The sequence below is a fragment of the Aotus nancymaae genome, unplaced genomic scaffold, assembly GCF_030222135.1.
Source record: "Aotus nancymaae isolate 86718 unplaced genomic scaffold, 86718_ANA_hifiasm-v0.15.2.pri h1tg000032l_0, whole genome shotgun sequence".
In the NCBI taxonomy this organism is placed as follows: Eukaryota; Metazoa; Chordata; class Mammalia; order Primates; family Aotidae; genus Aotus; species Aotus nancymaae.
Genome location: NW_026988445.1, coordinates 4,443,424 through 4,457,709, shown reverse-complemented (window position 1 = coordinate 4,457,709; position 14,286 = coordinate 4,443,424). Strand labels below are relative to the sequence as shown.

Below are 14,286 nucleotides of genomic sequence, written 5' to 3'. Positions count from 1 at the left end.
TAAAAGAATCTTAATACATTTCAGAAGTTGAAGTCAGAGTATATTCTCTGTTTATATAGAATTAAATTAGAAATCAATCTGAGAATGCTATCTGGAAATTGTCTAAATACTTCAAATTAAATAACACATTTCTAAATGCCTTACCAATCAAAAAAAAAGGAATTTTTAATAATTAAAAATAAAGTGTAACATGAGATTTTTGGAATGCAGCTCAAGTCATGCCTGGAGAGAAATGTATAGGTTAAATGACTATCTTAGAATCTTAGAAGAAAGAAGTCCAAGCTTTCCTAAGCTTCTTATTAAAACAGGCAAAAAAGAACAAACTAAACCCAAAGTGATAAGAAATCTTAAAATATTAAGACAAGATTGGGTATCAATGAAATAGAAACAGAAAGCAAAGCCTAAAATTGGTTTGCAAGAATGATGGATGTTGGGGAGCGAAGGGTGGTAAGGGGAGAGAGGGAGGAGGAAAGAGGAAAGGAGAGGAAGAGAGAAAAATATTTTGGATTAATTTAAAAAATCTATCAATATGATTTATCACATTAATAGAGAAAAACTAGCATAGCAAAATATCGTATCATCTTAATAGAGTTGAAAAAATTTCACAAAATTTTACATGTACTCATAATGAAAACTTTCTGCAAACTAAGAATAGGAGGGTAAAGGACCACTACAAATAGTCCACAGCTTATATATAATAGCATATAATATATACATATGTTATATAATAGTGAAATCGTACATGTTTTGTTTTTAATATAGGGATCAAGTTTTCATTCAAATTTTATCAGTAGTTTTAGCCACTGCTAAAACAATACAGTAACATAAAATTCATAAATATTGAAAAGGAAAGAAAATGTATTTATTTGTCATTGACATAATTTTATATGTTTATGCTTTAAACAATCTTTGAAAAAGTATTAGAACTAATAAATGAACTTAGATTGCAGAATACAATGTTAATATAAGTAAAATTAATCAAATATACTAGCAATAAACAATTTTTAAAAATACAGTTGGATTTAAAAGAACATTCAAAATACAGCACTTAAATTTAACAAAATATAGGAAAAGATTTGTATAGCCAAAGCTATAAAATATAACAGATAAATCAATGTAAACCTAAATAAATGAAGATTTATCATATTTGTGGATGAAAAACAAAATGTTGTTAAAAGAACCATTTTCCTCAAGTCAATTTATTCATTTAATGTAATTCTAATAAAAATTCCAGCAAGCTTTTTTGCAAAATTCCCAACTTGATTCTACATGTTGAAAGAATATGTGTGAGACCGAGACTATCCAAAATACTACTGAATAAAGTATTTAAAAATTGATGGACTTAGCCATTTTAAGATTTAAAATAAAGCCATAAAAATCAAGATTTTATAATATTTGTGTAAGTACTGCTAAATTAATCAGAAATAGACTCAGACTTCCGATGTCAATTAAAATTTGATGGAGCTAAGGCAAATCAATGGGGAGAGTATAATCTGTTCAGCAAATAGTACTGTACAATGTGCAGTAGTAAAAAAAAAAAAAAAAGTTTGACCCTTACTTCACATCATGCATTCAATTTAATTTGAGATGGTTTCATAGACCTAATAAATAAAAGCTGAAATTATAAAGCTTCTAGAAGAAAAATGAGAAAATATCTTGGTCATTTTGGTGTTGGTAAAGATTTCTCAGACAAGATACAAACAAAGCACTAACGATTAAAAATTATGAATTTGGCCAGGAGTGGTGGGACGTGCCTGTAATCCCAGCACTTTGGGAGGCCGAGGCTGGTGGATGATGAGGTCAGGAGATTGAGACTGTCCTGGCTAACTCAGTGAAACCCCATCTCTACTAAAAATACAAAAAATTAGCTGGGCATGATGGCATGCACCTGTAGTCTCAGCTACTCAGGAGGCTGAGGCAGGAGAATGGCTTGAACCAACCTGGGAGGCGGAGGTTGCAGTGAACCAAGATCATGCCATTGCATTGCCTTTTTTTTTTTGAGACTCTGTCTCAAAAAAAAAGGTGAATTCAACTCCATCAAAAAATATTAAGAAAATGAAAAGATGTGTCAAAGACTGGATAGACTAGGTATATGTTTAACTTAGAAAATGCCAAGCAGTTTTCCAAAATGATTGTTTAGTTTTGCATTTACATTAGCAATATATGAGAGTTTCAATCGCATCACATGTTCCGCAGAATGTGGTGTTTTTAATTTTAGTCGTTCTAGTGAGTACAGAGATGTGTCTCATTGTAGTTTTAATTTGCAGTACCCTGATGAATGATGAAACTGAATATCTTTCTTGTGAGCATTGGTTACTTGCATATCAGGATTTCTAGTCAAGTGATTGTTAGGACGTTTTGCTCATTTTCCATTGGGTGGCTTGGGCTTTTATTGAGTTGCAGGATTTCTTTATATATTCTACATGTCAATTCTGAGACTTTGAATTTCTGATACAAGATTTTTTAAAATCTATGTAATTTTTAGCAGCTTTTTGATTCATACTAGGGACTTGTATTACAGGTTCCTTCTTTTGGTTTGGATTTTGGAAGGCAGAATTTTCATCAGCTGAAATGTGTTAGCTCTTGTTTTCTTTTTGTTCTTACAGTAGCTTTGTATGACTATTACCTGACAATTTCCAATCATTTTGAAATGTCTTACATGTTCCTGGGTCTCCAATAACTAACTTATGTTGACTAGGATAAAGGCTTTTGGATGGCTTTTTATGTTTCTTAGTTCAAGAGAGACACATTGGTTTTTGATAAATATTTGTGTTGAAGTCTAGCATACATGCAGAAAAGTGCAAAAAGTAGTAGTGTACAGGTTGACCCATTTTTATAAACTGGACAGCTGTGGGTACCCAGAGCCCACAGTACAAAATAGAACACTACTGGGCCCCCAGTGGGCCTGCCTAGTGCCCTTTCTAAATCGCAGCCAGGATTACTCTATCCTGACTTCTGACATCATAGATTGATTTTTGTCTGGTTTTGGACTTGATATAAATGGGATCATACAGTTTATATTCATTTGTTCTTAGTATCTCTTACACAGTACCATGGTTGTGAGACTCGTGTAGAGTTGGGTGTAGCTATAATTTGTTCATTCTCATTGCAATGTTTGTTGTTTCTACAATTGAATGACATTTGTGTATGTTTCAGTTTGAAGGTGTAATGGAAGGTCTTGCTATAAACATACTTGTGTATCTTTTAATCCTATGCATTTGGATGGGGCTGGATATATATCAAGTAGTAGAATGGCTGGATCAAAAGATATACATATCAGAAGATACATGGATAATTTAATAAATACTGTCAGTTTTTCAAAAAGATGGTACACTCCAACTAGATTATGAATGCTGCATGTATAGATATTATATTCTATATTATAAATTTAACATTTAACTTATTTAATATTATGTCTTATATAGTTATATGTAATATACATGTGTGTATGTGTATATATACACGTATACAGTAGTTGCACATATTTGGCTACACTTTGTGCTTCCTTTTCATTTTAGCCATTCTAGTGGATGGTTAGTGGTATTGCACTTCATTTTGCATTTCTCTGATGACTAATGATACCGACCATTTTTCATATGTTATTTTCTGGCAGTGTATCTTGGTATCAGATATATGTATTGCAAATATCTTCTCTCATTATGTCATTTGTCTTTTCATTCTGTGATTCATACCTTGTTAATTCTAACATGGTCTAATTTATCAACTTTTCCCTTTATATTATAGCTTCACCTTTATCGTTTAAGAATTCTTTGCCTAGTCCATGGCCCCGAAGGTGTATGACTTTTATAATTAAATTTTTAAAGTTATAAACCCTCTTACTTGAAATTTAAATATTTCCATGTAGAACTTGAATTTTTCATATTTTTAGAATGTTAGGCCATGGATGTAAGTTTATTTTACACATCTCATGTATACCATTTGCACCAAGTAAGTGTTCCTTAAATATTTCTTGAATGAATGAATATAGAGATGTAAGAAATGCTCTATTCTTTAAACACTAGAAACAAATAAAAATTGAATTTTAGGACATTTCCTTTCTTACTCATTTTTTGAAAGTCAAAACCTAAATTTCAGCAAGTGAGAGAAGTATAATTTTCATTTGTTTGCCCATTTTAGTCAGTGTTTCAGCTTAACACAAACATTAAAAGCAAAAAATATTTTGTCACTGCTGAGCTCTGATCCACAACTCTTCTTATTCCTGGGCCTGGGATGAAAACAGGTTTGTGAGGCAGAGAGGAAGACCATAAGTTCAACTACATACCTATATTAAAGATTCTGCTCTCCTGTGGCACACCACATGTCCACTTTCAGTTATTTCACCAATCCAAGTCACATTGCTGAGTCGAAGTCAATAGTTGGGAATCTGTAAATATACAAACTTCTTATAGGAAAAGAGAGTTTTAATAATTTTGAATAGTTATGCATATTACCATTCTGTCTCATGGTAAAGTCAATAGTTTTTTCTTTAAAATGTTTTACATATTAATCTAAAGGTTGTTATATTTAAATACATTCTTTTTTTATTTAGTTCATTTGAAGAATTGATTACATGATTTCAGCATTTGGCTCAAAAGATAGGATTTATCTATGTCTATAACAATAATTAATTGTCAAGAGTATGATGTTTCAGTGAATGGATTTTTAATTTTGTCATAGAGTTCATGCAAAAAAACAATCATTCATCATTTATCTTGGCAATGTAAAGAGAATAATGACAAGATTAAATTATGTGAAAAAGCTGTGGGAAAATCTAACATATAACATGAAATCCAATTGCCTTTTACTATACCATAGCTTCCCTTCTTACAAGAAATTTTCTTCTATCTGTGTAAAGTATTATATTTTAGTTGCACTAACAGTGCATTTTCTCATATAAGCATAAAACTTGAAAATTAAATAATGTATTTTAGAAAAACACATGCACTTGCATATTTCTTAGTGCATAATTTTTATAAGATTCACAAGCATCATTTGTCTAAATATTCCTGTAATTCTTACTGATTTATTTTCATTCATCAGATTTCTCTTGAATTAAAGACAAGTAATTGTCTTCCCAGATTGAGCAATTATTGATATCTTCCAACACCCAATTCCTTGCTTTTATTCTCCTCTTTACTACCACATAGATGACTCCAACACACTGGTAGAGAATTTTGCTCTCTTCATGTTCCAAATTATAGCTATTCTTTTGTGAAATAAGCTTGAACTGTGTAATTTTATAGGAATAGGTTTTATTATAATATATGATACCAAATATCACATTTAGAAAATGGTGACAGAGTGCTCACTTTGGCAGCACATATACTACAATTGGAATGATACAGAGAACAGAGAAAATTAGCATGACCCCTGCACAAGGATGATGCACAAATTCGTGAAGTGTTCCATATTAAAAAAGAAAAAATGGTGACAGAAAGATAAGACTTCTCAAGTACAGTTACTCTGAACCATAAGGAGAGAAGCTTGAGAGAAGAAAACAGTTGGTCAAAATATAATTGTTCTCTGCTTAGGTTGCAGAATAGACTTTATGTCTGTGGTTCTGCTGGCAGATGCTTCTTTCTTTTATCTCCCTGGTCTACCCTAATAATCAATTTCTATGTCTCCCATTTTTTTTCTCTATCAGATTTTTCTAATTAGTGTTCTATACCCACCTTCTACTCATTCATTTCCTCAATCCTTATTACCAAGCAGTCCATTCTACTCAACTGAAAAAATCATGTCATTACCAGCTCCATAAGCTTTTCTTCAGTTCTAATTATTCGGGACCTATAGGAAGTGCTTACGCAGTTAGCTAACTTTGCCTCCTTAAAGTTCCCTCCTATCTAGCCTTCCATTTTACAGTATTTTCTTGATCTAACTTGATTCTTGCCCTTATTTTTTTCTTTTCTTAAATGTGAGCATTTCCATTAAAGGCTTTGGTTCTTTCTCTACAATCTGTCTCTTAAACATGGCTTTTGATAGGTGATTGCCAATTTATTTTCCTGGCGCTATCTTCTCTTCTGAGATTTAGTTTCTCATTTCCAAATGACAGATAAAGTTTTCTACATCATAACTTCAGTATTCCTAAAACTAAAGATAATTCCTAACCCCCAATTTCTTTCCTTATCTGACATTTCTATTTCTGTTTATAATACTCCATTTCTCTCAATAATTGATGAAAAGAATGGACCATTTTGCCCCACTCCATCATCTCATATCAATATGTCTTAATGTGACTTTCCTGAAATGTATAGATTTTATTCTTTCAGTTAATTCAGTTACTTGTCTGTCTTTATCTTATTCTCCCAAATCACAGTGTCCTTCTGTGTAGCTAAATTATGTTTCCTCTCTATATTTCACCATCAATTTTGTTGCCCTAGTCTCAACTTTGAAAATCCTATTCCTGCCCTCCACACAAATTTTAATTTCTTCCATTTACTTATGGGATAAGTTTCAAATGGGTGGCTCAGTCTTTTCAGTGCACTTATTAGGGAAGATGAGAGTGAACAATACATCTAGTAGCAGGAGTCCAAATGAATTTGACTACTGAAAAGCGATTTGTTGGGACAAACAATTCTATTCTGTGGTGTGGAAGAGTTGCCAGGAAGGACCACGTCCTGAATCTGACAGCAAGAACACAACATTCACGCAGGCCAGAGTAAGAGAATAAGAGAGTGTGTAACAATGAGATATCAGAATCACTAGGACAAGTTTGTGGGAAATGGTCAAGAGCATAAAATGTACAAGGTGGAGATGCAGAAGTGAAGAACGCCAGGATAAACTTGATTTTCCTTATCGGAAAGTCTAAAGCCTCCATCCTAAACATTACCTTTGCTGTGACTAAGGGAATGGCACTCTAAAAATAACTCAGAACATGGCATTCATTTCCATCTTTGTCTTCTATACAACTTCTTAAGCCAGAATGTACAGATGTAGTCTCACCTATTTCTCCAGATTTATCTAACTCCCTCCTTCACAACCAGCCTCCCTCAAACTTTCCATACCTCTAGGCCTTTGTAAAATTTCCCCCAAATCCTTCATATTCTCTGAAAACAAGCTCAAGCATTATATTCTCTAAAACCGCCCTGTTTGTTTTAATCAGGTATTTTGTATATATCCCCATACCATTTATCACATCATATTATAGTTTTTTTTTTTTTTAATTGTCTTTTTTCTCAGCTAGAACTCAATGTCAGGTATGGGCTTATTAGTTTTTCTTCTTTGCTGTGTAGCAGAGTACTATTCAATGAATGTTAGTGTTCCACAGATGTATGTTGAAAAGGCAATAGTCTAATGTTCACCAAATGATACCTGCTTTCCTGACTTCAAACCTAGCTAGTTTTCTCTTACCTCTAACGTACCTTTCACTTCCTGTCTCTTCATCCAAACTCACAAAATGTTTACAAAGTACATCTAGAGGAATCAGATGTATTTCTACTCAAATCAGTATTCATTCAATATTTACTATGGTCTTCTTAAGCTGTTATTTGATTTTCATATATGGTCTTGAGTTTATATTTGATTCTCATGGGATAATTTGTCTATTAAGACATATACATTTAATATTTTAAACTGGAGATTCTCTGAAAACAGAGATTGTGTCTCTTTCCAGTTTTAATACATTAAGCAAAAAGCCTTAGACACAGCAAGAGCTCCATAGTATGTGTTGAGTATGTGGGATACTGGGTAGAGTAGAGATGGGACCATATAATGGTACGGGGAAGGCATTCATAAGGCAGTTGCATGTTGCAACTGCTTCCTAAGCTGTGGAAATTTCTATGAGAAAAAAAGCATTGTATGTCCCATGCAGGGCTGGTATGTCTTCTGAAGGGTTAGTAAAGATCCTGAAATTCTGAAGGTTGCAAACCATTTGGTTATAGGATGGTATTTCAGCTTTCGGCAAATTACCTCTATAGGCCACTTCATGGCAGGTCTTTCCAATATTAGCTTCTATTACTGAACTGACTCTTTAAACTTCATAAATATTTTAAGCAAGACCCTCTGTGTTTCTTTCACTCGTGTCAAAAACCCATTTATTTTTGTGACTCTCTGATAATGTTTTCACATTGATACTCTAAGTATCCAATTTTGGGTTGACAATATGTCTTTTTAGGTTGATGAGTTTTGCATAAATTTAAACTTCATTATATATTGATTAGCAGGAATGCTGGCATAAGATTCCGAGTACTGATTGGCATTTAAAATGGGATATATTTAAAACCAAATGGCCGAGACCATGCCAGGACATTGCTGTGTATAATTTCCTGACTGTACTCACTACATCATAAATAATAATGAAAGTAAATGTACATTTATCAGAAAGAATCAACAAAACCCCAGCACTGATTTGCTGATCACACTTGTCTTACCAGGCATTAAGGCCAGCTTTCGAACAAAGGTGGCTGAAGGTTTGATTGTCTTTGCAGCATCACCTGGCAATCAGGAAGAGTATTTTGCACTTCAGTTGAAGAACGGACGTCTTTATTTTCTTTTTGATCCTCAGGTAAATGAGTAATTACAAGAGTTAATATTTTTAAGAATTTAGTAGCTGCCAAGTACTGAGGTAAATGGTTCTGTTTTCGCACTAAATCTTTATCCAAAACTTACAAGGTAAGTACTATTATTATCCCCATTTTGCCAATCAAGAAAATGAAACTTACAAAAGTAATGTGACTTATCCTCAGCTAAAATAGCACAGCTAACTTTTAAATCATGGTCTGACTGAGAATTTATGTGCTTAACAACCAAAATGCCACCTTATAATGAAGATTAAAACTTTTAAATAAATTAAAGAGATCTATTTTTATTTTTCTTTATAGCAAAATATCATGTCTCCTTTCCTTTCTTCCCTTTCTTTTTCATTGTTTCACCAGCAAATATTTAGGTGGCTATCAGGTACTATTGTGCTGGGTGTGGCAGACTGCAATAGTTTTAAAGTTAAATATGCCCATGCCCCTGTGAAACAATCTGCAAAGGATACAGTAAAATGGTCAATTTAAAATGTTTCTAAACTCTATGAAAATAAAAATTTAGTATGCTATATATTATAGGAACATAAAATAAAGAAATAAAGTTTTTCTGAGTTGTCCATTTTCTCTGGAAATATGATACTTAACTGAGAAACAAATCAATGAGGAAAAGTCCATGTCCGAGCTCCAAAGACCATGATTTTAGCTACAATCATGGTCAGGACGAGAGCATATGTCTGTATTAGAGGGTGTATATTTTAGGTGGGGCAGTACAGGGGAGATACTGATCTCCACATGGGAAGGTGCTGATCATAAAGTTTCCAGACAGAGTGAGCAGCAAATATTAAGTGCCTGAGGTAAATAAGAACACGGCACATTCAGTACACTTAGACGGTGGATCTTACATGGCTGGGAACAGAGACAAATGGAAAGGTGGTAGATTGAAGAGCTGGGTAGAAATCAGGTCATTTAGGGCCTTGTGAGTAAATGTGAGGATTTGAGTTTTTCCTAAGCTCAGTGGGAAAGCACTGAACAGTTGTCTTCACTTTAGTTGAACAAATATCAGTGAGCATTTGTTATTAGATATTGTATTAGGCCTGTGAGTAGTTGAGAAATGAGTAAGACTAAGTAAAATATATTAGCTTTCCACTTTTTCAGCTCTTCAACTTAAAACTGATTATCAATCACACATTATGCTTGCTAAATAAATGTTTACATTTTATTCATAAAGCAGGCACAAGATTCAGTCTCTGTATCCAAGTTGCATCTAGGATCATGGACTAAGCGATCTGGCTGAGGATCTCAGCTTCATGCACCCTGGAGATCCAGTGACCTTGGAGAGGAAAAGGCAGGGCCTATTGTACCAAGTGTATCTGAGGACCCTGACAGGCTCAAGACGCAGGCCAAGGCCCCCCTGCTTTATGAAGCTGGGAAAGCCACACAATGGCCACTTGAAGGACCAGGGGCAGAAAGGCTCCCTCCTTATGACTTGGTAGGAGCCTGCTAACTCCCTGGCTGGTGCACTGTAGGTCCTCAGACATAAGGATTTCTGAGCATCCCCTAGTAATGCATCTTCTTAAAGGATGCCAGCAGGTGGGCAGTGAGTAAGCAAAAGGAAATAACATCACACCTAAGCAGATCCAGCAGCCAGAGAGGAAGGAAGAAGCAGCAGCCGTCGCAGAAGGCAAGGCAGATGGCAACTGAAAAAAAAATGTCAGCTGAAGTTGATTCAATTACATAATGGAAAATATTATTTTTCATTTGAAAACTTTAAGTAGATTAATTAGAAGAGAGACACTTTGAGCCTCAGATTAGTAGGTCAGAAGATTAAGTTGAAGAAATCTCTCAAAATACATAATAAAATGTGACCAAACAAGAAAGATAGACATGACTACTATCACTAAGAAGAGATTCAGAAGGAGAACAAAAGCACATGCTCAAGAAAAAGAGGAAAAAAAGAAAATGCCGAAATGAAAAATAAGAGAGAATATCTGATTTAAGAAGGAATTTATTATAAATCCATTGAAAACACTCATCTATTTCCTAGTTAAGCAAAGCTAACACTTCCATGAGACCTCTTTGTGCCAGGCATTATTCGAAGTGCTCTCTCTATACAGAAGTTTGTACATTTACATACATACATACAGCTATACACACACATACCTACACATGCATACACGCTCATTTGAACTTTTCAACAACTCTATGAGGTAGATTCTCTTTTTTTAAAATATATTTATTTTACTTTAGGAGCATACTATATCTGGCATTTCTCCCCATGTTATCCCTCCCCACCTCCCATTATCTCTCCCCCACCCCCCCAACTGCCCCCAGTGTGTGATGCCCCTCTCCCTGAGCCCACGTGTTATCGTTGTTCAACACCCACCTGTGAGTGAGAACGTACAGTATTTGACTTTCTGTTTTTATGTCAGTTTGCTGAGAATGATGGTTTCCAGATTCATCCAAGTCCCTACAAAGGACACAAACTCATCTTTTTTTATGGCTGCGTAGTATTCCATGGTGTATATATACCACATTTTCTTTGTCCAGTCTATCATTGATGGGCATTTGGGTTGGTTCCAGGTCTTTGCTATTGTACACAGTGCTGCAATGAACATATGTGTGCATGTGTCTTTATAGTAGAACGATTTATAGTTCTTTGGGTATATACCCAGGAATGGGATTGGTGGGACAAACGGAATTTCTATTTCTAGATCCTTGAGGAATCGCCACACTGTCTTTCACAATGGTTGAACTAATTTGCACTCCCACCAACTGTATAAGAGTCTTCCTATTTCTCCACATCCTCTCCAGCATCTGTTGTTTCCAGATTTGTTAATGATCACCATTCTAACTGGAGTGACATGATATCTCAATGTGGTTTTGATTTGCATTACTCTAATGACCAGTGATGATAAGCATTTTTTCATATGTTTGTTGGCCTCATAGATGTCTTCTTTTGAAAAGTGTCTGTTCATATCCTTCACCCACTTTTGAATGGGGTTGTTTTTTTCTTGTAAATCTGTTTTAGTTCTTTGTAGATTGTGGATATTAGCCCTTTGTCAGATGGGTAGATTGCAAAAATGTTTTCTCATTCTGTTGGTTGCCAGTTCACTCTAATGATGATTTCTTTTGCTGTACAGAAGCTCTGGAGTTTAATTAGATCTCGATTGTCTATCTTGGTTTTTATTGCCATTGGTTTTGGTGTTTTAGTCATGAAGTCCTTGCCTATGCCTGTGTCCTGGATGGTTTTGCCTACATTTTCTTCTAATGTTTTTTTGGTGTTAGGTTTTATGCTTAAATCTTTGATCCATCTGGAGTTAATTTTAGTGTAAGGTGACAAGTACAGATCCAATTTCTGCTTTCTGCACATTGCTAGCCAGTTTTCCCAATGCCATTTATTAAACATGGAGTCCTTTCCCCATTGCTTGTTTTTGCCAGGTTTGTCAAAGATCAAATGGTTGTAGATGTGTGGTGTTTATTCTGGGGTCTCTGTTCTGGTTGTCTCTGCTTTGGTACCAGTACCATGCTGTTTTGATTATTGTAGCCTTGTAGTATAGTTTGAAGTCCAGCAGTGTGATGCCTCTGGCTTTATTCTTTTTGCTTAGGATTGTCTTGGCTATGCGGGATCTTTTGTGATTCCATATCAAGTTTAAAGTGGTTTTTTCCATTTCTGTGAAGAAGATCATTGGTAGCTTGATGGGGATAGCATTGAATCTGTAGATTACTTTGGGCGTTATGGCCATTTTCACAATATTGATTCTTCCTAACCATGAGCATGGAATGTTTCTCCCTCTGTTTGTGTTCTGTCTTATTTTGTTGAGCAGTGGTTTGTAGTTCTCCTTGAAGAGGTCTTTTACATCCTTTGTTTGTTGTCTTCCTAGGTATTTTATTCTCTTTGTAGGAATTGTGAATGGGAGTTTGCTCATGATTTGGCTTTCTGTTTGTTTGTTATTGGTATATAGGAATGCTTGTGATTTCTGTACATTGATTTTGTATCCTGAGACTTTGCTGAAGTTGCTTATCAGTTTGAGAAGATTTGGGGCTGAGATGATGGGGTCTTCTAGATATATAATCATGTCATCTGCAAATAGAGACAGTTTGACTTCTTCCTTTCCTAATTGAATACCCTTTATTTCTTTTTCTTGCCTGATTGCTCTGGCTAGAACTTCCAATACTATGTTGAATAGGAGTGGTGAGAGAGGGCATCCTTGTCCAGTGCCTGCTTTCAAAGGGAATTCTTCCAGCTTTTGCCCATTCAGTATGATATTGGCTGTAAGTTTGTCATATATAGCTTTTATCATTTTATGATACATTCCATCAATACCTAGTTTATTTAGAGTTTTTAACATGAAGGGCTGTTGAATTTTATCGAAGGCTTTTTCTGCATCTCTTGAGATAATCATGTGGTTTTTGTCTTTGGTTCCGTTTATATGATAGATTACATTTATGGATTTGCGTATGTGGAACCAGCCTTGCATCCCCGGGATGAAGCCTACTTGGTCGTGATGGATAAGCTTCTTGATGTGCTGTTGCAATCTGTTTGCCAGTATTTTATTGAAGATTTTTGCGTCAATGTTCATCATGGATATTGGCCTTAAGTTTTCTTTTTTAGTTGAGTCTCTGCCTGGTTTTGGTATCAGGATGACATTGGTCTCATAAAATGAGTTAGGGAGGAATCCCTCCTTTTGTATTGTTTGGTACAGTTTCAGAAGGAATGGAACCAGCTCCTCTTTGTACATCTAGTAGAATTTGGCTGTGAACCTGTCTGGACCTGGACTTTTTTTGGTTGTTAGGCCATTGATTGCTGCCTCTACTTCAGCCCTTGTTATTGGTCTATTCAGGGTTTCAACTTCCTCCTGGTTTAGTCTTGGTAAAGTACAAGTGTCTAGGTATTTATCCACTTCTTCCTGGTTTACTGGTTTATGTGAGTAGAGCTGTTTGTAGTAATCTCTGACGGTAGTTCATATTTCTGTAGGATCAGTGGTGATATCCCCTTTATCGCTTTTTATTGCATCTATTTGATTCTTCTCCCTTTTCTTTTTTATTAATCTGCCTAGTGGTCTATTTTGTTGATCTTTTCAAAAAAAACAGCTCCTGGGTTTATTGATTTTTTGAAGGGTTTTTCATGTGTCAGTCTCCTTCAGTTCTGCTCTGATCTTAGTTATTTCTTGTCTTCTGCTAGCTTTTGAGTTTTTTTTAATCTTGCTCCTCTAGCTCTTTCAATTTTGATGATAGGGTGTCAATTTTAGATCTTTCCTCTCTTCTCTGGTGGGCATTTATTGCTATAAATTTCCCTCTCAACACTGCTTTAAAGGTGTCCCAGAGATTCTGGTAAGTTGTGTCTTCTTTCTGGTTGGTTTCAAAGAATATCTTTATTTCTGCCTTCATTTCATTGTTTATCCAGTCGACACTCAGAAGCAAGTTGTTTAGTTTCCAAGTGGTGCGGGTTTGAGGGTGTTTCTTGATCGTGAGTTCTAGTCTGATTGCACTGTGGTCTGATAGACTGTTTGTTATGATTTCTGTTCTTTTGCATTTGCTGAGGAGTGATTTGCTTCCAATGATGTGGTCAATTTTAGAGTAAGTGCAATGTGGTGCTGAGAAAAATGTATATTCCATGGATTTGGGGTGGAGCATTTTGTATATGTCTATTAGGTCTGCTTGGTCCAGCTCTGCATTCAAGTCCTGGATATCCTTGTTAATTTTCTGTCTTGTTGATCTAATATTGACAGAGTGTTGAAGTCTCCCACTATTATTGTGTGGGAGTCTAAATCTCATTTTAGGTCATTAAGAACTTGCTTTATGTATCTGGTTGCTC

General features: G+C 35.0%; 1 protein-coding gene and 1 pseudogene across 1 annotated transcript in view; both read left to right on the top strand.

The window, feature by feature from the left end:
- Positions 1–14,286, top strand: part of USH2A (usherin) — a 775,604-nt gene that overhangs the window by 301,644 nt on the left and 459,674 nt on the right. Inside the window, exon 22 of the mRNA XM_064383503.1 lies at positions 8,373–8,503. Coding sequence (XP_064239573.1) covers positions 8,373–8,503 — 131 coding nt within the window. The remainder of the gene's footprint in view (positions 1–8,372; positions 8,504–14,286) is intronic.
- On the top strand, positions 5,302–5,415 carry LOC135277636 (U6 spliceosomal RNA; annotated as a pseudogene).